This window comes from Saccopteryx leptura, chromosome 2, assembly GCF_036850995.1.
Source record: "Saccopteryx leptura isolate mSacLep1 chromosome 2, mSacLep1_pri_phased_curated, whole genome shotgun sequence".
Lineage (NCBI taxonomy): Eukaryota > Metazoa > Chordata > Mammalia > Chiroptera > Emballonuridae > Saccopteryx > Saccopteryx leptura.
The window spans coordinates 133,650,160-133,675,144 of record NC_089504.1 but is presented as its reverse complement, the minus strand read 5'-3'; the positions used below and the strand labels follow the sequence as shown (position 1 = coordinate 133,675,144).

Below are 24,985 nucleotides of genomic sequence, written 5' to 3'. Positions count from 1 at the left end.
AAGAGGTTTTCCCATCTAAGTGGGTTGCAGATCCAGCCTTGGCTGGTTGGCTCAGTGAATAGAGTGTCAGCCCAGCGTATGGGTTTGATTCTCGGTCAAGGCACACGTGAGAAGCTACCATCTGCTTCTTTTCTCCTCCCTTCCTCCCTTCCTTCCCCCTTCTCTCTCTCTTCCCTTTTTCTCTCTTCCCCTCTTGCAGCCAGTGGCTTGGTTGGTCCAAGCATCGGCCCCAGACGGGGATTGCCAGGTGGATCCTGGTCAGGGTGAATGTGGGAGTCTGTCTATCTCCCCTCCTCTCACTTAAAAAAATAATAGGTTGCAGATTCAAAGAGCCCCAAACCCACCTGGTCACCTGGTTTTCCACCTTCACCTGGGGGACCAGGCGGTCCAGGAAGTCCCTAGAAGCCAAAGTGACAAGCATTAACAAAGGGGTGAGTTTGCTACACCGAGCACAGGGAGGGGACCAGGGGTGCAGGGAAGCCTCATTTCCCTGGTCTCCCTTGGAGGGGTGGGCCCTCCACCCACGGCGCTTGCTGCTGCCCCCTGAGCACTGGGCATGGAAGGGGACTGCAGAGAAAGCCTGGTTTAGCTGCCTACCTGGAACCCAGATGGCCCAGGAGCACCCTGCTCGCCTCGTTCACCAGAAGGTCCCTGCAGAGGAAACGAGGTAAACTGAGCCAGCACGCCAGAGCACCTGCAAGTCTCCAGGGGCCGGGGGGGGGGGGCAGATAGATGCGTTCCCGCACAACCCAAGCAAGGCGTGTCTGCCTGTATGCCTTGCTGTTCTTCCACCAGTGACCAGTGTGGGGTCCACACTGCCTCCACAGGGTGGGGTACCCCACCTCAGCTCAGGGTGGGTCTAGTGTCCTAGATCAGCCCAGATCCACATCTGTCAGTTCCATTACTGAGTGGCCTGAGGCGCCCCTGCAGCCACCCTACCCAGCCCCTATTCACAGGGTCACCTGGGGAAGCTGGGCAAGTACTCACAGCGGGTCCAGGAGGGCCTGCGGCGCCTGTCTCACCATCTTTGCCAGGAAGGCCCTAGAGGAGAGACAGAAGGGTGATGTAGTGACCCTTCTGTTCTGCAGACCCCAGCACTAGACAGGTACACTTGTGGCCCAGAGTCTCCAGAGCTCCACTATATGGCACCTGAACTCCATGTCTACCCCATTCCTCCCTGCCCATCCCCGCCCCTCCTTTCCCCTCAGTCTTTCTCAGCACAGGAGTCTTCCCTAGGCTGCTGACTGACAGCAACCAGAAGTCCCCCCGTGTGGACTCCCAAAGGGCCCAGGGCAGGTGGGCTCGGCCACAGGAAGCCCCACTACTAACTAGGGCTCCCAGGGGCATGCCGGAGGGAGTCCTCTCCCTCCCTCGTGGCTGTCCAGCCAGCACCAGGTGCAGCAGCGGGGCAGGTACTCACTCTCAGACCAGGAGCCCCAGGCAGTCCTTTCTCACCAGCTTTCCCAGGCTCACCCTAAAGGAGAGAGTGCAGGGCCGTGGGGTGGAGAGCTATGGTGGGGGTGGGGAGGCTTTGGTGGGAGTGGGGGGCTTTGGTGGGAGTGGGGGGCTTTGGTGGGAGTGCGGAACTTTGGTGGGAGTGGGGGGCTTTGGTGGGAGTGGGGGGCTTTGGTGGGAGTGGGGGGCTTTGGTGGGAGTGCGGAACTTTGGTGGGAGTGGGGGGCTTTTGTGGGAGTGGGGGGCTTTGGTGGGAGTGCGGAACTTTGGTGGGAGTGCGGGGCTTTGGTGGGAGTGGGGGGCTTCGGTGGGGGTGGGGAGGCTTTGGTGGGAGTGGGGGGCTTTGGTGGGAGTGCGGGGCTTTGGTGGGAGTGGGGAGCTTTGGTGGGAGTGGGGAGCTTTGGTGGGAGTGGGGGGCTTTGGTGGGAGTGGGGAGGCTTTGGTGGGAGTGCGGGGCTTTGGTGGGAGTGGGGAGCTTTGGTGGAAGTGGGGAGCTTTGGTGGGAGTGGGGGGCTTTGGTGGGAGTGGGGAGCTTTGGTGGGAGTGGGGAGCTTTGGTGGGAGTGCGGGGCTTTGGTAGAGTGGGGAGCTTTGGTGGGACTGCGGAGCTTTGGTGGGAGTGCGGGGCTTTGGTGGGAGTGCGGGGCTTTGGTGGGAGTGCGGGGCTTTGGTGGGAGTGGGGAGGCTTCGGTGGGAGTGGGGAGGCTTCGGTGGGAGTGGAATGTGGAACAGGCTGGGGAGACGGGCTTGGGGCTTGATGGACAGCAAAGGCTAAAGCCAAGAGTCAGCACCTTCTCTATGTTCAGAGGCATCAACTGAGAACTTTGCCCCATGGAACAATGTCATGGCTGAGAGGTCTCAAGGCTCTAAGGAGCCCTGGGTCTCCCCAGATCACATGCGCTCCTGTAGGACATGAAGGCCCGAGCTGCCAAGGCACCAGGGACCCTGCTCATCACAGCTCTTTGGTGAACTCTATTCAAGAGCCAGCATTCTCCCCAGGGAGGCAGGTAGCACCCCGCGGAAGGAAATGGAAGGGCATATTGTTACTTACATTGGCACCTTTGGGGCCAGGGAAACCCATGACACCAGGCTGCCCACGAGCCCCCTGAGGACCTGGAGGTCCAGGACGACCATCTTCACCAGGGGCTCCCTGAAAGAGAGGACACCATTCTCAGACCAGATACTCTGACCACATTCATCCACCCAATATCGATTAAGTACCTACTGTGTGGCAGGCCCAGGACTAGGCACCAGCCAGACCCAGTATGTTGGATTGACCAAGGTTGCGACCAGCAGCCCACACCACACACACGGACCCCATGGGTGACAAGACACTGCTTAGCTTACAAGTTCTGCTTCTGAAAGTGCACACCAGGTTTTGTCTTTCCCCAACGGAAGGTCCACATGCACAAGGGGGTTACATTTTCCAAGCTCACAGACACTGCACAGGCCAAACCTGACTCCAATACCTACCATCTGCCCCTTCATCAATTCTCAAAATTCACAGGCTGTCCCCACCCCAACTGCTGTCTCTCTTCCCATCTGCTTCCCCAAGGGTAACACCCAACCTCTCCCAACAAACCAGATGATGGACTTACAGAAGGACCAATTTTGCCTTGAGGACCAGCATCACCAGGGCGCCCAGTGAGACCCTGTGTTCGGGAGAGAGAAGAAGATGGGTGTCAGAGCAGGTCCCAGGACCTCCCAATCCTGGCAGCACAGGGTCGAAGGGAACAGGTGGGAAGGGCATGAAGGGTCTGTTCCAAGTTGGAAACTGAGGGCAAAAGCAGCCCACATACTTACCCGGGCTCCAGGAAGGCCAGGCTCTCCGGGACGGCCAGGGTCACCATTGGCTCCCTTGGGGCCAGCAAGGCCGCTGGGCCCTCGTTCACCAGGGGCTCCCTATACAAGGGGAAGCAGAGAGTCAGTGGAAGGCCATCAGACTAGTGATGCGGGAGGAGCCCCAGCACTTCTTCCCTGACTCACCTTGGGACCTGCCAGACCATCTTGACCAGGGAAGCCACGGTTGCCAGGAGCACCCTAGAAAGAGATGCAGGAGAAAGGCAGTGAGCTGGAAGGAACCCTCCGACCATGGCCTGGAGCCAGGCTCCAGCGGGTCCATCCTGCCGACAGGGTCTGTGGAGCAAGAGCTCCAGCTTGCAAGATTTTGAAAGATTAGCCTCTTGGGCCTCTCTCCATTTGTCTGGGAATGAGCTCAAACTATTTCATGACGTCCTGGGAGTGAGGGGACACAAATAAGGAGAAGGGAGCCTTATCCCCATGGCAGTGGTGGGGAAAAGAGAAGCAGGATACCAACAGGCCCCATCACTTGGCAAGAACACAGAGCCGCGAGGACTTGACATACATCTCGAGGTCACACACCAGTGAAAGTAGGGACTCCTAGCCACTTACTCTTTCTCCAGGGGGGCCGATGGGCCCTGCACCACCTGGCTCTCCACGGGCACCTCTTTTGCCTTCTTCACCTCCAGGACCAGGGGCTCCCTGGGGGCCTGCAGGGCCCTGAGAACCAACACAAGAGAGAAACAGGGTGAGTCCTCCCCTGGGCCTGTGCAAGTACTGACCGTGTGGAGGAAGGGGCCCTGGCAATTGTTTCAGGCTGGGGGAGGGGAGGCCAGACAGGAGCAGCTGTGGAAGAGCAGAAGTGGCCTAGGGGGCAAGAGCAGAGAGCTCCAGATTCAAACTGGTCAAACTGGTCAAGCCAAAGATGAGAGCCAAAGCCACAGCATCTTCTCTACCCTGTTCCACCCCCTTTTTCTTAGCGCAACCGCAACCTGAGAGGTCCCCGATGCACTGGGGCCACGGAGGCAGAGAGCAGTGGGAGGGGGTGACCCTGAGCCCAGGGAGGAGCAGCAGGAAAAGACAAGGGCTGGGGGTAGATACTCACAGGTTCTCCCTTGGGGCCTTGTTCACCTTTGAAGCCAGCAATACCAGGCTCACCCTTGACAAAAAAAGAGAGGGAGGTTCTCATACTGGGTTCTCTCCACGAACCCTGCCCCCACCTCCGAAACCCTTAAAGGCACCTACTGAAGGACACCAGTGAGAGTGTGAGAAGGAGGGAGGGTGGGGTTTGACTCCAGGGTGTCAGTGGGACTTGGGGTTCACTCCAGGCTCTTACCGTCTGACCTTTTGGGCCCAAAGGACCAGTTGCACCTTGAGGGCCGGGAGGACCACGGGGCCCAGGGAAGCCGGGAGCACCAGCAATGCCAGGAGCACCCTGTCAGCATGAGCAGAAGAGAAGGGCATCAGGAGAGGGCATGAGGGGGACCAACCCCACCTGAAGGAGCCAAATCCAAACACAACACTCACAGCAGATCCCTTGGCTCCAGGAATTCCATCTGTTCCAGGGTTACCCTGAAAAAGGAGATGAGATCGTTATAAAATAAGTGGCAAAGAATAAGCCCCAGTCCTCCTAACCCTCCCAGGTCGTCGGTCCTGGGGCTGGGCCAGCAGCTGCCCTTCGCAGGCACCGTCCTGCTGAATGCTTTAAGGATACGACAGGGACGGAGGGAGCCGTACCCTTAGAGATGTGGGTTGGGGGAGCAGACACAGGGTCAGAATAAAAGCTAGATGCTTGGGGCTCCACTTCCCTCACAGCTAAGCAAAGGGTCAAGAGTGCCAGGGTCCAGACCCAGGCCCTTCAGTTCAAAGAGAAGCCACACTTACAGAGGCACCGGCCGGCCCAGGGGACCCAGGAGTGCCAGGTTCACCACGAGGACCTTGAGCGCCTTCGGGACCACGAGCACCAGTAGGACCAGCTTCACCCTGGAAGAGACAGGAGGGATGGAATGAGGAGTAGACAAGGGGCACAGACCTCTTGAGAACCAGCAGCAGTGTAGGACCAGCTGTATCATGCACCAGAAAGCTGAGTCGCGCATGCACATCCGCCCTGCACGTGAGCATGCAGGGCCACCTGACCGAGCTTCTCGACCTGGTGAGTCCCTCCCCTGACCTCTCCATCTCCATCTCTGCTCAGTACTGTGAACCAGCGCAATCAAACGCACAGCACGCTACAGCAATGGGCATCTTGTTGGCCCCATCAGCGCCCCCTGGAAAGCCTGTGCTGGGGAGTCCTGTCACCCTGGTGTTGTGGGATGATGGATGCAGGGCTGAGATGGGCGGGCACGTCTACCTCCTTCCCTCCACCTAGTACTCTCTTTTATTGAGGGCTAGGAGACCCTCAGGCTCCTCGGCCTAGGGCACGATCCAACTGGTATTGGGCTGATGCGTGAACACTGCTGCCCCGGCCTCCAGGCCAGGCCCATTCGAATTGAGCCAAAAAGCCAGGGGAATTGCAAGCAAGGACAAGCACCCCACTTTGCTTTGCCCTGCTCTGACTATAGTTCAATTCCCCTGGGTAGCCCCCCCCCAAGCACCCCCCCCCACCCCTGTCCTCAAGATGGCCTCTGCTTTTACTTTCATTTTTTCCTGAAAGTTGCAACTGGCTGAGATCTGGGCTCTCTGGACAGCAGAGTCCCTGGGGAGGACTGCTGACCTGGAGGGAAGGCGAAGCCTCCTCAGGTTTCTGCTCAGAACATTCTTGCTCACTTTTGTAATTATTATTTTCTAAAAGTCAGGCCCCCTCACCTTCCACTGTCCCTCTTCACAATGGGTCTCCTTCACCCGGCTCCCAGGGGCCTCAGACACTGTCTGGTTGCCATGGAAACCCCCAGGAGGGGAAAAGCAACCTGATGCCAGTGACCACATGGAGGCTCCTTATTCATCTCCTGGCGGTGACAGGAGAGAATTCCCAGGGACGGGCATTGGAATCCCTCCTGGGCCACAGGGGCCTTTCCCTGCACTGCTGGCCTTCCACTGGCCTTTATTAATCCTCAGAAGAACTCAATTAACAGCGCCTGGAAAAGCCAAACCCCCCAGATGAAACAGGGAGAAAGGAGCCTGGAACAGTCTCGCTGCCCCTGACCACTTACTTCCCTCCAACACTCTTCTGGGCCCAGACTTGGCTGAGCTCCACCTTCTTTCCTTGCATGCCAGGTCCTCTGCTCCCTCCCCGGTCTCCAGTCTCCGGTGTCTCCCCATCTTTCTCCGCCTTTCCCCTCTCTGCAGCTGTAACTGTAGTGCCTCTAGCTCTTTATCCTTCCATCTTACTTTCCCGCCTAGCTGGTGACTCTGCAAAGTGCCCGGTCTGTTCCTTGGAGAGCAACAGCAGGTAGGGGCGGGAAACATCCCTCAGAAGGGATGGGGGATCATGGGGGGTGGGCAACCAGCAAGGGTTATGGGGGAAAGGTGTTCCTGACTCGACCACCAGGGTACTCACCTTGGCACCGGGAGCCCCAGGGAAGCCAGGACCGCCAGCAGGACCCACGGGACCCTGGAGGAAGGAAAGAGGTTCAGAGGTAAATGCCATTTCTGGATGGAGTCTCTGCAGACACCAAAGTGAGCCACCCACACACCTCACACTCCTTCCCACCTTTGTACTGATTTGGCTCTAACCCATGGCAGCTAAAGTCCCTGGATGAAAACTGTCCCCACTGCCAATGTCCCCAGGCCTGGCTTCAGAAGGCAAAGCAAGATTCTGACTACCTACATAGTGAGAAGCAGGCGATTCCTCCAGTTCTCTATCTATCCCTCCTCAAAAAAACACCTGCTGAAAAGGCAGTGGAGAAAAGCAAACCATTGCTTTAAAGCTTGCTGTCGATAAGCTCAGGCACACTGGAGAATGACCCTCCCCCCTAGGGCAGGAGCCTGAGCACCGCTGTGCTCACACAGAACAAGCGCGAGACGGAGACGCCGCTGGGCTGCTGAACGCGCCTTGAGAACACACCCGCCGAGGACGAGGCAGACTTACCGGGGGCCCTGCCGGGCCTGGTTGACCATCGTTGCCCCGGGCACCCTGTGAGCAAAGGCGAAGGAAATAGGTACTGTGAGAGGGGCCCACATATCCAGCCCCTCCCCGCCACAGCACATCTGCATGGAAACTGTGGGTGACACGGTGCCCAGGGTGTCCCAGGGCTGAGCATGAGGCTGGATGGTGTGAGCTGTGGGACAGCCCTGCGGGAGGGAGGGACCCCAATACCCATCCTTGGTGCCTGCGTGAATGGGTACTTGGGGGCTTCAGAGAGCTCGTTCTCAGCTTAAATAAAGCTTGGATAATTGCCCAGCTAGTCCATCATTCCTTAAACTTTGGGGTAGGTCTCCAGTATCCCCAATTCCAAGAACAAGTTATCATTTAAAGACTCAGAGAGAACTGAACCAAAGGAAAATGAAATAGCCAAGGAGCAACCTTGACTTGGTTCCTCCCCCTCCCTCCGCCACTCATAGCAGGAAGGCCTCCAGGGCTCTGGTGAGGTTTCCAGGCTTGGTTAACCGCCTTGATGGGAGGCTCGGTCAAGGCTGCCCTTGGTTAACTCCAGGCTGCCTCTGCACTCTAGCCCCTCCTTGACAATCTGCTCCAAAGGAAAACAAAGATCTATAGCCCATCTGCCACCAGCCCAAGAAGAAGCTCCAGGATGGGGACAGGGCACCTAGCACAGCCCAAGGACCACATCTGACCTCGTGCCCCTGACACTCCTTTACACGGAAAGGCAAGGCTGTCGGCTCTTTCTCTACAGGACTTTTACTTTGAAGGTTTTTTCCCCTGGGTCTGTGGTGAGCACCTTTCAGTATCTCTGCCAAAGCCCCTCAGGACCCAGGGAACTTTTACCCACACTCCAGGAAACATTAGACTAGTCTGAGCCGGGCCTGGCACTCGGTCCTAGACAGAGGACCAGAGGAGGCCAGAAGACAACCTTTCCCCGTGAACCGGCCTCTGTCTCTCCACAGAAGCTGAAGAAGAAGGATTCTTTAGGTGGAGCTCATGTTTTAAATAAGACTCAAATCTTCTTCCTGGCTATGGTCCATTTCTCCTAACTGAGACTGTCCGGATTGGCATTAAACAGGAAAGCAAGCCAAGACTTAACAACAACAACAACAAAAATGTTAGAGGGAATGTGAATCCTCAGCATTGGCCAGAGGTTCTTCTGGGCTGGCCTGGCTGCTTCTGAAGCCCTGGAGCACCCTTCCTCCAGGGCTCGGCTGGAGCAGAGGCCCGGCTGGGCACAAGCAAAGGGCAGCTGTGGTGCTGCTCGGGAGGCCAGGGCTGGGGCCCTCCCTGCAGCACGCCTGGGAGGAGTACAGTCTGGCCCAAGGGGGTGGGGCACGTGACCGCAGCAGGCAGCGCCTGCACAGCCCAGCCCCCGGCCCAGCCCTGACACCAGGCCTGCACTTGGAACTATGTGATGTTACCAACCTTCCACACCAAATCCTACGCACACACCCTGCCAGCCTGACTACCATGGGGACAGGAACCAGAAAGGAGGACCAAGAAACAGGGCCCACTGTGCCCAGGAAGGAGGGAAACCAGGGCAGGGACGCAGCTTGTTCCTGCCCCACACGGGGACAGCGCTGCTGCTCTGGGCCTAGCCAGAAAGCCACAAGCCAGGTCCTGCTAATCTGAAGAAACAGCAGTGTTTCTTGGCAGGCTTAGCACTCTCTAATCCTCTCACACAAAGTGACCCTGGGACAAGCCACTTCAGCAGCTCTGGGTGACAAATGGGGGTTGAGGCTGCTTGTTACTTCGCTGATCTGCTTTTGAGGGCAGTTTCTGCCAAGCAGATACATTATCCGGAGGCAGCACTCTGAGTGGCGCTGATGTTCTTCGGCCAGCCCTGCAGGGACTGGTGAGGAGGGGCCCAGTGCTTGGCGGCTGGGGAATGAAATCTACAGAAAGCATAATCTTTCTCAAACATGGCTTTCATCATATCACTCGCCTGCCCAAGCGCCTACAGGGGCTCTATTGCTCAGGGAGCAGAGCTGAGCCCCTGTACCCTCTATCAGCAGCTAATTCCTTTGCTGTTCATTTCCCACAGTAAGAGGCCACCAAAAGTCTGAGGCCGCCAAGCATAGTTTGTCTAAAGGTATTTTACCTTTCAGTGCCTCAGTTTCTTATTCTCTAAAATGGGGAGAATAATAGAATCTACCTCCCAGGATCTGAGGGAGGATTAGATGAGACAGAGCATAGAAGGCATTATACCCAGACAGTGCCCATGAAATCATAATAACAGCAGCCGCAGTGTCATGTATAAAGGCCCTGTCAGGTGATGCTGAACTGCTCTATTTTCTAGGGCATCATCTGAGTCCACCAAAAGAACAGGAAGTAGTACAGTACTGTAACCAATTTAAGTCTGTCTGTAAATTCAAGCTGGATTGACTGGGGAGAGGCGGTATTGACTGTGTGGGTGGTATTGATGGAATTACCTGAATAACCCAGACTGGTTAAGAGAGAGTCCTGCCTTGGTTACCAACTCTCCCACAGCCTTCCCCCACCCCCACCCCCACCTCCCTTCAACTGAGCAGACCCAGCCTGGGGACTGTGACGACACACTCAGAGGGAACACAGTCTGGCTCAAGGGGGTGGGGCATGATACTCTACACCTCAAAGGCAGTTTTGAGAGTCAAGTGAATGAAGTAATTCCATGTGAGAGTGCCATGTAAACTCTCAAGTGCTAGGCAAAGGGTGGCCTTTGGCCTTGTCAATCACTCACCACAGCACCTGCAGGGCCGGTCCGTCCTCTCTCACCAGGCAGACCACGGGGACCCTGCAACACACATCAAGACAGTACAAGCATGAGTTGACTTAACAACACTCTGTGCCATCTCTTCGACCGGCAGGCCCTCCCCAGACACCCAAGGAGAGGACGCGTGCAGGTGCCCAGGAGGAAAGGTGTGGATGCCTTTCTGACCCTGGAGCACTCAGCACACCAAAGTGTGCTGCCCCGGAAGAACACACGAACGCTTCCATTACCGATCAGGATCCCAGTTACAGGCACATCTTGACTCTTGTAATAGATAAGCTCCCCGAAATGTTGAGAGTGAACAGAATTTTTAAAAATTCCAGCACACTTAAAGTGTGTTAGGGCTATTTCAAGGAAACGGTGAAAGCTTGACTAAATCATCTTTTTAAAACATGCTGTTTTTTGCTCATAATGTAGATCAGTCTACAAAACTGAATATCTACTTTGCACAAAGGAAGCACTGGTGTTTATGGGCAGGCCCTCCGCTGTGCTGCGGGGTGCTGAAGAGTGTGTGAGGCCCTGGGGGGGAGGCTCCTACTCACCATCGGGCCCGGAGAGCCGTTCTCGCCGGGGGAACCACTCTCACCCTGGAAAAAAGATGCACACAGTCAGTGACTGGGACCCACTGCCAGCCCCAGGAAACTCCCAGGAAAAGGCTGAACATTCTGGTCATCTCAGCTAGCACTGAAATCCCCAGGCATCAGTTCTGTGAGAGGCAACTCCCCCCGCTCCTTCATCCATCAGGACATAGGACTGGGTGCCCCCAGCCAAAGCTGTTCTGATGTCCTGACTCCACTAAGCTCAATAGACTCTCTTTGACTGAAGAGCAAGACTCCCCGCCATCCCTCTCCGCCCCCTGTCCCAGGGTTTCCTGGTCCTTACCTTCACTCCTGGAGCACCAGCTTCGCCCTTAGCACCGTCCAGGCCTGGGTAACCCTAGGAGACAAGAGGAAACATACATCACACGTCTGGGGAACTTCAACAGAAAGAGATACACATGTTCCCAAATGCTTTTCTCTCTTCCAGGGCAATCCCTTCCAATTCTAACACCTCACCCACGATACTTACTCTGTGACCTTTGACACCAGGAAGGCCTGGGGTTCCTGGGAAGCCACGAGCACCCTGAAATCCAAAAAGGAGATGTCAGGGCACAGAGCAGGAAAGCCAGGGAAAGGCCTCCCTGAGCTGATAGACAGTCTTTGGAGCCAGCTCCCTCCAAGTGCCAGGGAGCAGTGGAGAAGCCTAGCACGTGGATTTGCTTTTAGCAAATCCCAGAATCCCCCTCACCTTGCCTTGCCCTATCTTATGCAAAGTGGGTAGAAACAACTGCCCACCTCCCCTGTGAGCCTGTGTGAGGATCATAACCATGATCATAAGCATGAGGGTGTGATACAGGCGGAGACCTTTGGATTTGTATTTTAGAAGGGAGCTAACTGAACTGGAGGAGCAAAAAGGGAGGTCAGAGGCAGAGAAGTGGGGCTTCACCTGAGGGCCGGGAGGGCCTCTTTCACCAGGTTTTCCAGGCTTCCCAGCTTCGCCCTGCAGGGAGAGAGATAGACCTACCTCAGCTTCCTCCCAAGACACTTCAGCAGAGGGTGTCTCTGCTCACAGCCTTGCCTTTGCTCTCCTGCTTGTTCATCTCCCGCACCTCCCTCACATTCCAGACTTCCCTAAATGCTTTTCCTAGGTCGCGATGTATTCTTTGAGACAGCCTATATGTTGGGTGGGGGCGCCCCCTGTCCCCCGCCAACCCCACTTCCCCTGGTGGGCTCTCTCTCTGTTCTTTGGAGCTCTGCTGCCAGGGCTCAGGCTCCCTAACCTTGGGACACTTTGACTAATGCCATTCATAAGGACAGCTCAAGTGCCATCTCTTGTCTCCACTTCATTTGCATCCTTTGTAGACATCCTGACTGGGCTGAGCTTTTCCTAACTCATTTACAATTAAGATAATGTTGGGTTGTTGAACGTTTCCTTCTTTGTTTTTTCTTCTCTGTATCTCTTCCCCTGGTGCTCTCCCTCTCCCCCTCTCATTTCTCAATTTCCCTTCCCAGAGCTAATGATGTTTTAATTATTTCCCTTCTCAGTGAGCCCACAGCAGTCCCCTGGGCACTGACAAGCTAAGCTGCAAGTGGGAATATACACAGAGGACAGGGTCGAAGCCTCTGACTGACTAGTCTTGTCCTTTAGGACACCTCCCCTCGGGGGGGGGGGCATGTCACAGAGGCGGCCACCTCTGTGACTACTTGGGAATACTCACATCATCACCAGGTTTTCCAGGGGGACCTGGAGGACCACGGGGACCCATGGGACCCTACAAAGTAAGAGAGTTTAAGAGATGGTTGAGGGGAGAAAAGACCAAATCAATGGACAAAGCTTTGAGACTATAGTTTTTGAAACTAGTTCCCCTCTAAGGAAGAAAGATGGAAAAATCCCTCTTTGTGCTAGGAGAGAGCAAAGGGTCCAGAGCAGATGACAGTGGGAGGCAGCAAACAGCACAGGCTAGTGATGGGCCAGAAAGGGGACAGTTATGCCAGAGTTCCTGGTGGTCCTCGGCACATCTGGCTCTCTGTCAGAGCTCCCCCATAGCTAAGAAGTGACATCTGGATTTCCTCTGGGCCCTCTACTGTGGGAAAGCACAGGGCAGTGTGGCGGGTGGAGGTGACAGGATCAGGTCCGAGTGGTACATCTTGGAGACTCCCCCGGAGGAGGGCAGGGCCCACACTGGTACTCACAGAGACGCCAGGTTCACCGGGTTCACCAGGGTTGCCTTGAAATCCTTGAGGTCCCTAAAAAATAAAGTGAAAATACAAGGTTGACCACCACAAACTGACAGAAGACAGCTTGAAAGCAGCTGCACTGACACCGAGAAGAAAAGACCCAATACTTACGGGAGCACCAGCAGGGCCTGGAGGTCCTCGCGGTCCCATGGGGCCCTGTATGGGACAGAAAATGAGGACGTTTACTGGAAATGCTTCACCAACGGCCTCCAATGTGCCACCTCCTTCCAGTCAGCAGCCTAGACAATGGGCTACTCTGTGGGCAGGGGGCCTACAGTGGCTGCTCTCTCTTATTTCCCACTCCTCACGCAACAATCTATTTTTATTTATAGGCACCATTTGGACAGAGAAGCTGGCCTTGCTTTCTCCTGGACAGCAGCCATGTTTACTAAAGTCTGAGTTTCATTTAGCCTGTGCCAAGTCGGAGCTACAGGGCTAAGATTTCCTGCTGGAAGTCTTGGGGATGCTGGAGAACAGTGGCTGCTGTCTGCATTCTTCAGTTCTCATTCCAAAAGCAATAGCAACTGGCCTTCTAACAGATCAGCCTATATGCATCTCTCCATCCTCATTCTTCTTAGTCACTCCAGCGCATCATTAAAACTGGCATCTGTGGCCATTAAAAACCAAATGCTTTGGTCTAAATAAATGGGAGGTTACATAACTGATGGAGAAGAGCTGCTCTAAGCAATTATCTGTAAAGTGAGGTTATTAGAGTCTCTGGCTCTGCTAAGGGCCACCTCCTGCCATTTTGGCTACAAAGGACTGGTGTCATCTTACCATTGGTCCTTGCATTACTCCCATCTGGGCGCCACCAGCCTTCTCATCGAATCCTCCAGCCATCTGGGCAGCAAAGTTCTGCAAAGAAACCCAACAACGTTAGGAGCTTGAGAGGTCCTAGGTTTTTCCTACTTGGCTAGGCAAGTTATATCTAGATAGAAGAAAAAAAAAAAACTAGAGAAACTCTAATTGTGGGAGATTAACCAAACATTGATAAGAATTACCAATAATTCCTGAAAAAATGGTTTTAGAAATGTGTTATTAGATGACAGTGGCATGATAATTTCCCTGGAAGATTAGTGTTATTTGGAAGAGTATCAGTTGCTTGCATTAAATTTTATAAAATTTAATAGTTGCTTCACTTTAGTTGTTCACCAATTGCTTGTCTTATGTGGCTTGACAGGGCAAGCCCAGGGTTTTGAACCAGCGACCTCAACACTCCAGATCTACGCTCTACCCACTGTGCCACCACAGTCAGGCTTAAGCTTCACTTTTAAAGGTGGGTTTTTTTTTCCCTCAAGACTTTAATGCTCAGCAAAAGATTAAAATGAACAGTCTTGAAATATTTTAGCAAGGGATGTAGTAGGTGCCTGTCAGTTTCAAGTTTAAAAATTAAAAACATAGCAAACATCAAAATGGCAAACCTGTAGAAACTGGGTAATAATATAATTTGTTGATTGGTTTGACTCCAAAAATGACTTTAGCTACACACCTTCACTCAGTGGGGTTCTTTCATAAGAATGAATAGTTGCTTGGAATGTACTTGGCAAAGACCAAGAATAAATGTCTTCCAAGGACAGTGGTCAGTCTTCTTCCAGGGAACTACAAGTGCCCAGTCATCCTCTCCCCCAACCCCCACACCCACTCCCAAGAATTGACCACACAGTACAGACACCAGGGAGCCAGGTAACTGAAGACTTTCTTTGCAAAAACCCAGTGAATGAAAAAAGTCAACCCTCAGTGCCACAGTCTCATGCCTAATATGTGATTCCACTAAATTATAGGCTTGGGGGAGAAGCCCATGGACAGGCTGTGTACACACTGTTGGCAGCCCTGGGAGCCAGCCAGGTAGGTGTGAGTAGCAATTTAGAAGCCACATTTCTGGAGGGACATTCTGAAGAAAGGGGACATAAGGATACTTACTCCACCAAGGCCAGGGGGACCAGGGGGGCCAGGAGGGCCAGGGGGGCCAGGATTTCCAGGGGTCCCAGGTTCTCCATCTCTGCCACGAGGTCCAGGGGCACCCTTGGGAGAGAGAGAAAAAGGCAGCAATGTGAGGCAGTGTTAAAGCAAGAACCATCTGTCCACTGGCTGCCCTTAAAGTGGTAGTCAGGCACGTACAGGGGCCCTAAAGGGTCGGCACCATTGTTTCTCTACTCACTTTTTCACCTTTGTCACCACGATCACCTCTGGGTCCTTGTTCACCTGCAGGCCCCTGAAGGTGAAGAAATGTTGAGATGACAGCAAGGCCAGGGGGTTTGCAGATCAGTAACTTGAAGAAGGGGTAGAGGAAAGGTTTTCTCCCTTTCTTACCTGAGGGCCAGGGGGTCCTTTAGGTCCTACGATCTGTGAGAGAGAGACCCACAGAATGGCAGGTTAGAGGGGACCACAAGAAAATGACCCAGTTAGAGCAATAGAAGCAACATTGTGTAAGAATAATTTTTACGTACATCCTTGATGTCTCCGGGTTCTCCTTTCTGTCCCTGAAACATGACACAGTCTCAGGATTGAGCAGGGCAAGCCCACCAAGCCCCAAACACAAAGTCCCACCCAGCAGCCCCTGCCTCAAGGTGCCCCTGGAGCAGACCTCTGCTGACAAAAACATGACAGGCTGCATGGGCAGAGCATTGCTTCTGAAGAGAAATGATCAAGGCAAAAGCAAAAAAGAAAAAACCCTCACCTTTGGTCCTGGTTGCCCTGCAAGTGGAAAAAATAGAGAACATAAGATTTGTGAGTCAGAGAAGGACAAATTTTTGTCACTCAAACACTCTTTAAGAGATCAAACCGAAAAAAAGGACATGACCAAGGAAGGAGGCAGCTTCCTGTGACTCCACTGAACCCTCTGCCTGGGGTGTTAGAGTCACTGGGGTCCTGAGGCTGCTGAGGTCCCAAGAGGAGTAGGGACGACCTAGACTTTGTTATTCAAAAGCAGCCAGTATACAAAATAATGGAGCAGGGCCAGTGAAAACAGAAAACAAAGAGCTCAAGATCTCAACAGCCACCAAGAAATAACTAAAAACTGGCAGAAGGTTCAGTCTCTTCTTTCCCCTACTGGATAGGAAGTTCTTCCCGCAGCCCAAGCCCTCCCAAAGAGTTAGGTAGTTAAAAAGGTCTTACATTCAAGCTGGGTCTCCTTGAAGCAAGCACAAAAGAAGAAGAAGAAGAAATAATAATAAACAGCACGGCATAGGAGTTATAAAGAGCAGTACAGCCAGGGCCACCCCAAATCAGTAACCTCTTGTCCTTTGTAGCAGCAACAGTAAAGACAACCAGTACTTCACTCAGACCCCTCCCCCAGAAATGATCTGGGGATCTGGTCCCTAAAAGCAGCTTCCCCAAGCAGCTTCCCAGTGCTGATGACGTGTTAAGGAAAGGCAACCTCTCACTTCCCTTTCCACTTCTCTACTTGAACAGGAAGGAACAGTGAGACTTAGACATGGGTCCCCATCCACCCTATAAGGAGACAGGGCATGTGTTCCAGTGCTGGGAAGGTCACCTGCACACAGTGACCCACCAGCACTGATTCTAGCTGAGAGTTTATAACTGCCCACCAGGCTGCAGGCACAGGGACTGTCCCAGCCCTATCTTCACCCTTTGCCACTAGGACTCTCAGAGCCCCGTACCTCCTTCTCTTATTAATGTGCTTTTTAACTGGCAGTCAACTCCAAGAGAGGTAGAAGCAAAAGGAAACTTTCATCAGTGTTTCCCATCTCAAAGAGAGAGCCTTTGCCCTGTCTCCCACTAGCTCACAGAGGTTACTCCTCCCTGATGACCATATTTTGGAGGTCTTCTAAGGAAAAGACAACGTCTGGGTCATAGAGGAGGAATTAATCTGTGGTTTGGACAGAGAGAGCATTCGATCTCCACTATGTCTTTAACAAGTTGTAGGGATGGTTCCAGAGAAGGCTCTTTGTGGAATCACATCTGTCCTTCCATGCATCTGGGGAGCATATATTTTGGAGGTGTTAGGTGAGGAAGGACCCCTCTAGCATTTCAGCTCACTCAGTTTCAACCTGCAAGTGAGAAGTGGCCTTTCCTTTCAGCCTCAGCTGCTGGGTTCCCATGGATAACCAGCCCCTCAGCTTTGCGGAGATGACCAGCATCCATGGGAGGGCATTTGCTGCACCTGCAAGTAATTTATTTATGTGGAAGAGGAAATAAATAAATTACGACCACTGGCAGTGGCGAGGTCAGTTGAGCAGATGGGGCAGCACTCTCCGAAGGGGGTCTCAGGGCTGAGGCAGTCTTTCATGTCTTCACAGATTATGTCGTCGCAGAGGACAGTCCCAGTGTCACAGACACAGATCCGGCAGGGCTCAGGCTTCCACACATCCTTATCATTATACCTCTGCCCATCCTGCACACAGCTGCCAGCCTTCTCTGCACCAAGGGTGGAGCAGGAGAAGCAGAGAGCATAGGGAGGAGGGGGTGGGAGTCAGAAGAAAAAAGAGAAAGAGGTTGCAGTCAACTTGACATCATTCAAATGCTGAAAAACGTGGACTCAGGCCACCCAAACATAAAGAACTTGAAAATTATTTTTCTAAGACATCATTCATTCTTCCATGTATTCAATGAATATGTATTATGTGCCTTGCAATATGCTGTCTTTTCACCAATGAAAACCTGACCCAGCAATGAAGGGGCGGGGGGTACTGTACTGACTGTACCGGATTCTCTTCATGCATCTAGCATGAGGGAGACCTGGTGATGTGGGGGGCAGGGGCAAGTTAGAGTGGGAGCAGGAGCAGATGAGGCTGTGAATGGGAACTCAGGACTGTAAAGATAGAGGAGAGGGGAAAAGGGAGCCCCACCCCAGCACAGGAACAGAGGCCTTCTTTTTACTGCCTTCTTCTAGGAATTATGGGACTCACTAAATACAACTGATAGCTAAAATTCAGAAAGTATACAGAAAATTCTACCCACAAAAATTAACAGCCAGCTTCCAACCATGAATATGGGGCAGGACAGCTGAAAAAAGGAGCTATTATAATTAGGATCTAGTCTCATTCTTTAAACTATATTAGAATTAGGGCCAATTTGGGGAGAAAGATAGGCCCATTCAAACATTACACTTGGGACCCAAGCAGGCTAATAAAATGCCTTGGGAGGCAAGTGGGAGCAAAGGGCCCCTATTGCTGACCTCCAGTTATAGCCCTCCCTGGAGAGGCCCTGCCTCCAACTGAAGACACTCAGATTTGCAGGGAGGGAGGGTTCGAATACTCGATCTGAGCTAAGGTTAGCAGTGCAGGCCTGGCCTGCACCAAGTATGCAGAACAAGAAAGGAAGGGACTACTGCCTTCCACAAGCGCCCTACAGTCTGGAGCACTGGTTTCCTGCAAATGAAACCTGTGCTGACAAGAGCGCTCCGAGAGCGCCAAGGGTTGAGAGCCCGCACCACGTGCTAGGGAGCGCCCAGCGCTGTTTTTCTCATCAAAATCCCCAAACGCAATGGCAACTGCAGGGGATGAATAGGAAAGATCCACAAACCAGGTGGGCGGAGACAGAAACCAGCCTGCCCCCTGCTCTTTAAGCAGACTCTGAAAATCTAAAGATAAACCTTTCTTTTTTCTTTTCTACTAAGAGAAATCCACTCAGTCTTTAGGCAAGACAATCATCGGGAAGAGAGACGATCCCAGGGTATTTTCAGAAGCCGCTCGGACACACCCACCGCTAAAATTGCTCCAACTGTAGAAAGCCCGAAGCCGGGAAGGGGAAGTAGGAGAAGTCCGGACTAAGGAAGACCCCACTCTCACCCAAGAGGGACCAGGATAGAAAGAAAGGGAAATGCTGGGAGAGGTGCACCGTCGCCCTGGGGATCGGATTTCGCTGGCAGGGCAGCCGGGATGCGCGGGCGCAGGGGCGGGGCCAGGCGGCGCTGGGTGTGAGAGCTACTGGGTGACTCTTTGTGGAGGCGGCTCTGGACACGGCTCGCCCACAGACACTGGGAGGGTGAAAAGTGGGATTAAATGACTGCCCCAGAAAGGAGCCAGCACCGTAACCGGATCCCCTAGGTGTGGACGGAGGAGCCCAGAACCACCATAATTGCTGTTTCAAACGGCTGCCGATAGCATCCCGGCGCGCAGGATCGGGTTCCGCTCATTACCGCAGCGCCGTATAAGTGATTCTTTGTAGCAGGCCAATTAAAAAGTTACCTCTTTCGGGGAACTGTTTCGCTGCGCCGCCGAATTGCGCAGGGCTGGAGCCCGGGAGGTGGCGGCGGGCAGGCACAGGGGGGCATTGTGGAGAGAGTGTTGGGGAATCCGGGGGAACCCATCGGACCTCGCCTCTCATGAATGGGGCTTTTCTCGAGCGCATACAGAGCCCAATTCACAGGTCTCCGCAAGGAACCAGTTTAAATAAATACGGGCAGCGTTTCAGCCCCATCTGGAAGCCATCGCTGCCAATCTCCCAACGCAAACAAGCCTCACAAAGGAGGATTGAGGTCTCTCCCCGCAGCCGAGGGGCACTTTCGGAGGCGAAGGCTGTGAAATGCAGATGTGGGTCAAAGACGCCACCGCCAATAAGTTTCCCAAACTCATGGAAAGATGGGGAGGAGGGGCGTGCCGGAGCTCCAGGTCTCTGACATTCCTGACGTCCACGCAGACTGCGCCTTTCCCCACTTCACATTTTTAGGTCCATTGACCCGGGGTGTGGGGTTATAAAGCTGGGATGTTCCAGGGAGCAAAATCAGCCGCCCGATGCACTTCCCCTGGGGAGGAGGAGCAGCGACTGGAAGAGCCGGGCTCAAGAAACTGTGGAATTCACTCCCTCCCGGGAAAGCCGCGGCAGGCAGTGCGAGAAGTCTGCCACTTAAGTGAGCGCCTCCAATACCAGGTGGAGAATTTGGGTATTATTTTACAATCACCTAGCTAATTCCATTGTGCACTTAAGCAAAGGTCAGTCAAGAAAACAGCTTGTGGGTGTGTTCATGTAAATTTAAGACAAAAATATAGTCAGCCTAAGGCGGGACCATTTATACACACCGTATTCCAACAGGTGCCCCAGAGCGCGCTGCCAGTTTAGTGCACCACGCGGCCACCTGGCCAGGATCTCCTACTCCCCAAGCTCCCTGCAGTTGCACCGCGGGCTCCAGTCTTGGCCCCGCCGGGATTAGCCGCTCCAACGACCGGAAAGTCCACCCGGGCCTTACAAACCGTCTTTGGAGACAGCCTAGTGACTGACGAGACCACATCAAGAGTCTCGCCGACCGATAGACTTTGATTCCTCCATCCCCCGAAAGAGTTTACCCTGCGATTGATTTACAATCTGTAACATACAAAGACAGGGCTGGAATCCCAGCCGTCGGAAACGTGCCCAAACACGTGGAAAAAAATCTCTCTACCTAATACACTTTCCAGGCTTCGTTTGTCCTGAATATAATCCCAGACAATGGAACTTGACCGAAGGAGGCGATGGCACGGCACGGTACGAGCCGCCTTTGGACCAGATTGTAAAAGTGCCGTCTCTGAATGTATTTGGTTGAAATAGTTACAGCAATCGACCAACCTGACACACACGCACACACACACACACACACACACACACACACACACACACACACGCACACCCGGCAGCCTGGGTCGCTCAGTTTCAGAAACAGAAAAGTAAACTCATTGTAGTACTTCGGGGGGTTAGGGGGAAGAACCGCGGGGAGGGGGCGCTATTTTCCTGGGCGTTTGAAAAACACGGTCTGGTTGGAATGTTATCGCCTTTCAAATGGCCTCTCTTGCGGGAAGTTCCAGGGGGAAAGCCGAGCTGCGTACAGGGCTGCACCTTGCTCCAGGGCCAGCCTGGAGGGGGAGGGTGCCGGGAGAGGCGCTGCGGTCTCCGAGCGCCTCTCCGAAGCCTTTCTTTGTGGCCTCGGATTTCAGCCCACTAGTTTTAAAGCATCTCCTTTGTCTACCTCCTCTTTGAACCCCCCAGCGACCAACCCCTGGACGCGACTGCGAAGTCCACCCCTTGGCGCTTGCTCGTTCCTCCACCAGTACCCTCTCTCTCCTACTTCTAAGAACTAGGGACCACGACCTGTTTTGCTGAATTCCGAGTGCTTCCGCGAGATGAGATGTGTGAGTGCGCCTCTTTATCAAAGCTGATGAAAAAGAGCGCGCTTAAATCTGTGCGCAAATCTCTCGGATTCTACACTTTGCATGTTTAACATTCCTACGCAGTGTAGGGACCTGCAGATGCCTCCAACCGTGGCCCTCCGAGAGGACCCTCGGACAGAGCCGCTGCCCTGTGACCTCTGCTCAGTACGGTCCCGCGCATCCTGCGCCCCAGTCTCGGCGCAATCTGACCTCAGGAGCGGCTCTAACGCGGACCCCGGGCCCGTGGGCTCCGGGGCACCAAAGGGCTGGGTAAGAGGACGAGGAGGGACGGCACAGAAAGGTGGCAGGCAGGGACTGTGGGTGACTTACGGACATCCTGGCCGTGACACCGAAGGACAGCGGCGACGAGCAGCGTCAGCAGCACCAGCGTCTGGGGAGCCCCGAGGCGGATCATGGCTCCCCGCGGGGCCTGGCAGAGCCGGGCCGAGCGGAGCGCAGCGAGGTGGCAGGAGCACGGCGTGGGTCCGGGTCTCTACCGCGCCCTCATGCAGGAGGCCTCGGAGCAGGGGGAGGAGGCAGGAGACCCGGCAGCCCAGCAGCGCTCTGCGTCTCCTCCCCGCCGCGGTGCCCGTTATATGCGCCCGGCCCCACTCGAGGCCGGTGAACTGGCCCAAACCGCGGGCCGCCCCCGGCCCCCCGCGGGGCTGTAACCTGAGACCCCGCCCCCGGAGCCCGCCCCGGCCCGGCCCGAGCCCGCACCTGCCTGGGCCGAGCCCCCCTCTCCGTTCGCCCGGCTTCCCGCCCCCCTACCCCCGTGTGCAGAGTGGCCTGATCGGGCGGGGCGCGCAGTCGGGGCTGCGGCTCGGCCCCCTCAACCGCAGCCGGGCGGGGGGCCTCGGCCCTCCCCTCGGAGCTCTGCCCGGGCTGGAGGGGCGAGGGGGGCTGTTTGCAGAGGCACAGGCCGCGAGCCGTAGACCGGGACGGAAAAGACTTGGGAAGGAGGAGGGGAAAGTGGTAGAAAGCAGCAGCGGGGGAGGCGGAGGGGGCGCCGTGTTGGGACCTTGGGCGGCGAGGGTTGGGCGGGGGAGAGGGACAAGCACAAGGGGAGCCCGCGAAGGTATCCGAAGTCCTAAACCTTAGAGACTGGCAGGCAGAGCCAGGTCTGGGAGCCCCTTTCCGGGGCACCTGGCCTCAGGGCTCCCACCTGGAAGTTCGGAACGAGAGCCCCCTCCCCTCCCCCATTCAGCTGTGCGCTGAAAGAGTGTCCTCTGGAGCCCGGCAGACGCTGGCCGGAGCCGAGCGCCAGGAAAGGGGCCGAGTGTTTCAGCACAGAGAGACCTGTGTGAAGGTGGGGCGGGGGGAGCGCGGGCAGGGCTTAGGAAGGGGCTCGAGGAGTCAGGACGGGGAGAGCGCCGAGACTAAACCGTGCGCGCGGCCGAGGTGGGGGACCGTCTCGTTCCAGACTCAGACGTGGTGTCTGCTCTTCCTGGCCGGGCTCCGGGAGTCCCGGGGGGAGTGGGCGCTGCCGCCCTGGTTGAGCAGCTCGGGCCAGAGACGGTTGGTCACTGCTGCAGCCCTGTCCAGGAAGCGAGGAGGCCGCTCCAGCTGGACAGAGTTCAGTGAGCCAAGGGAGAAGCCAGAATTTCCGAGTTGGCCCCCTGGCCCTTGGCTTCCCACCTCGCCTCACCTTCTCCAGTGAGCGCCCTCTGGCACCTCCGCTCAAATCCTGCCTTCTCCCCAAGGCTCAGTGGCGCTCTCTGCCTGGCTCCTGGGGCCTCCTTCGATACCAAGGAGGAAAAGCCCCCAAACGGGCCTTCTTCCTCTTGAAGAGATAGTTCCTGAGGGTTGTACCGTTCCCCCAGAGAACTTCAGGCAAAGGCAAACTTTCATGGAACTCGCACTTAGGCTCTGATTTAACCAGAACTCCCCTCACTGGCAGTGGCATTTCTGCAGTGCTTTTCTCCTGGAAGTTGAGGGCACTTGGAAGGAACTGCTTCTACCGCCCAGGCTGCAGGCTTCCACAGGGGAGGGGGTGGGGGTTCCAGGCTCCCCGCCCCCAACCCCACCATGATTTGAAGCTACTGAGTTCCAAATGTGCAGAACTTAACTTCTGTAGTAAGTATGCTGGCTGGAAAGGGAAAGAAGGTCTATTGTTTAAAGAGACAGTGCCACGTCTTGTCCAGGCTGGATGAAGGTAGTTGAAGGATTCAGCTGCTAGTTCCGGCCTCTCCTCTTGGGCCATGGGCCTTCCTTGGCCCTTTCCCATCCTCCTGTTCAACTCCTTGCATTGACCTCTGAGCCACTCCCCAGCCCAGCCTCTGCCAAGAGAAAGCTCCTCTCATGGCCACAGTGTTCCATGCCCTCCTTGGGGTCATGGGTTCTATCTTCCTCACTTGGAAGGTAAAATGACCAAATCCCACTCGTTTCTTGAGACCCCTTAGGTTAAAATCCCTCTGAGAACCTTTCCCTGATGTGTCTAGAATACAGCATCTCTCTGCCTCTCTGCATCCCTGCATTTATACCCTGTATCCGCAATTATACTCTAAACTACATACTTTGTGTGTAGTTCTCCCCCCCCCCCCCCATATTCAGCGATCTTACCAATGAGCCTGGAAGCTCCTTGAGGACAAGAATGGTGCCTAGCACAATTTTAGGACATAGATTCAGTTAAACCCCTGTGGACAAATGAGTTAAATGAAAACTATGGTTTATGATACAAGCAACACAGAAGTAGAAAGAAAGCTAGGCATTCATATAATTGACCTCAATACAACTGACCATAAGAATTCAGCTGAAAAATAAGGGTTTTGATAATAACACTAAAATATATGAAAAAAATTAAAGGCTATTTTATTTTTTTAAGTTATTTTCTTTTTAAAAATTTATTGATTGATTTCAGAGGGAAAAGAAGGGGAAGAGAGAGAGAGAAACATCAATATGTTCCTGTATGTCCTAATTAGGGATCAAACCTGCAACTTTTGCATGTTGGAACAACACTCTCACCAACCGAGCTATCTGGCCAGGGCTGAAGGCTGTTTTAAAGTGGTCTAGTTCAGTGGGAAGCAAAGAGATGCATAGTTCTATTGCTAAGTTATTCTTTATTTCATTCTTTAACTCTGTGATGATTCATTTTTGCCAGTGAACTGTATCTACACATAAAAGATCTGGATTTTTCTGGTAGTCAAGGTTCACCTACAAATACAAAGTTCAGTTCTTCAATCCCAGTGGGAAAAAAGGTTATCATCAGAGATGAGAATTGGCAAAAGCAAAATAAAACTTAAGTTGACAAAGCCAAAATAAACCATAGAAATCAGTTTAATTCTAAAATCAACTAAACATCAATATTAATATTTTACTAGTCCATGATTCAAACAACTACAATTTAAAACTTCTAATTTGTGCCCTGGCCAGATAGTTTGGTTGGGTTAGAGCATCATCCCAAATCACAGAGGTTGCTGGTTTGACCCCCAGTCAGGGCACATACAGGAGTGGATCGATGTTCCTCTCTCTCTCCCTCTCTTCCTCTCTTGCTAAAATCAATAAGTAAAAAGAAAAGAAAAACATCTAATTTGTGACTCTGACTGCAAATATATACACTTACATATGCATTTTGTACATAGTTGAGTCCCTCTTACTCTGGGTTTATTAATTCATAGTTAAGATACTGTATTCACAGGTAGCATTATCTGACCTCACCATTTAGATGTAGAAAAAGAGAGGTAATATATGGGAGTAGTTGTTGCATAATAGCACAATAAGAACAGCAAGACGGGACAATAAGAGAGGAGGCAGAAAAACAAGATGAGTTCACATATGAATAAAAAACATGGTAGCCTAGGGCCAATGGGTGGTGGGTGTCAATAGCTGGGCCGTCCTCAATGGTTCCGGAGAGTATCCTGGTTTATAGCATCTGCTAGTCCCTACAGTTTATAATGATGAACTTAAATGTCCAACAAAATGTTAATTTAAGTGTATTATAGTCTCCTCAAGTAGACAGGAAAATACATATCACACTTTGGAAAGTTCTCCATTAAACATAATGAAAATAAATATTTGTTCACTCAATGTGAAAAATCCTATATCCTAGCAGTATTAGCAAGATGAGGGAGCACTGTGATTTC

At 53.6% G+C, this 24,985-nt stretch overlaps 1 protein-coding gene across 1 annotated transcript in view; it reads right to left on the bottom strand.

Moving 5' to 3' along the window:
- COL2A1 (collagen type II alpha 1 chain) overlaps positions 1-21,473 on the bottom strand; it is a 32,534-nt gene extending 11,061 nt beyond the window's left edge. Inside the window, exons 1-31 of the mRNA XM_066368840.1 lie at positions 21,234-21,473; positions 16,993-17,199; positions 15,500-15,516; positions 15,270-15,302; positions 15,133-15,165; positions 14,981-15,034; positions 14,743-14,844; positions 13,600-13,677; positions 12,934-12,978; positions 12,778-12,831; positions 12,303-12,356; positions 11,531-11,584; positions 11,114-11,167; positions 10,928-10,981; positions 10,588-10,632; positions 10,016-10,069; positions 7,282-7,326; positions 6,751-6,804; positions 5,139-5,237; positions 4,782-4,826; positions 4,591-4,689; positions 4,360-4,413; positions 3,867-3,974; positions 3,441-3,494; positions 3,258-3,356; positions 3,053-3,106; positions 2,506-2,604; positions 1,421-1,474; positions 988-1,041; positions 598-651; positions 345-398 (exon numbers count right to left, since the gene is read on the bottom strand). Of these exons, the coding sequence (XP_066224937.1) occupies positions 345-398; positions 598-651; positions 988-1,041; positions 1,421-1,474; positions 2,506-2,604; positions 3,053-3,106; positions 3,258-3,356; positions 3,441-3,494; positions 3,867-3,974; positions 4,360-4,413; positions 4,591-4,689; positions 4,782-4,826; positions 5,139-5,237; positions 6,751-6,804; positions 7,282-7,326; positions 10,016-10,069; positions 10,588-10,632; positions 10,928-10,981; positions 11,114-11,167; positions 11,531-11,584; positions 12,303-12,356; positions 12,778-12,831; positions 12,934-12,978; positions 13,600-13,677; positions 14,743-14,844; positions 14,981-15,034; positions 15,133-15,165; positions 15,270-15,302; positions 15,500-15,516; positions 16,993-17,199; positions 21,234-21,318 (2,049 nt within the window). The 5' untranslated portion in view covers positions 21,319-21,473. The remainder of the gene's footprint in view (positions 1-344; positions 399-597; positions 652-987; positions 1,042-1,420; positions 1,475-2,505; positions 2,605-3,052; positions 3,107-3,257; positions 3,357-3,440; positions 3,495-3,866; positions 3,975-4,359; positions 4,414-4,590; positions 4,690-4,781; positions 4,827-5,138; positions 5,238-6,750; positions 6,805-7,281; positions 7,327-10,015; positions 10,070-10,587; positions 10,633-10,927; positions 10,982-11,113; positions 11,168-11,530; positions 11,585-12,302; positions 12,357-12,777; positions 12,832-12,933; positions 12,979-13,599; positions 13,678-14,742; positions 14,845-14,980; positions 15,035-15,132; positions 15,166-15,269; positions 15,303-15,499; positions 15,517-16,992; positions 17,200-21,233) is intronic.
- Positions 21,474-24,985: the final 3,512 nt, after the last annotated feature.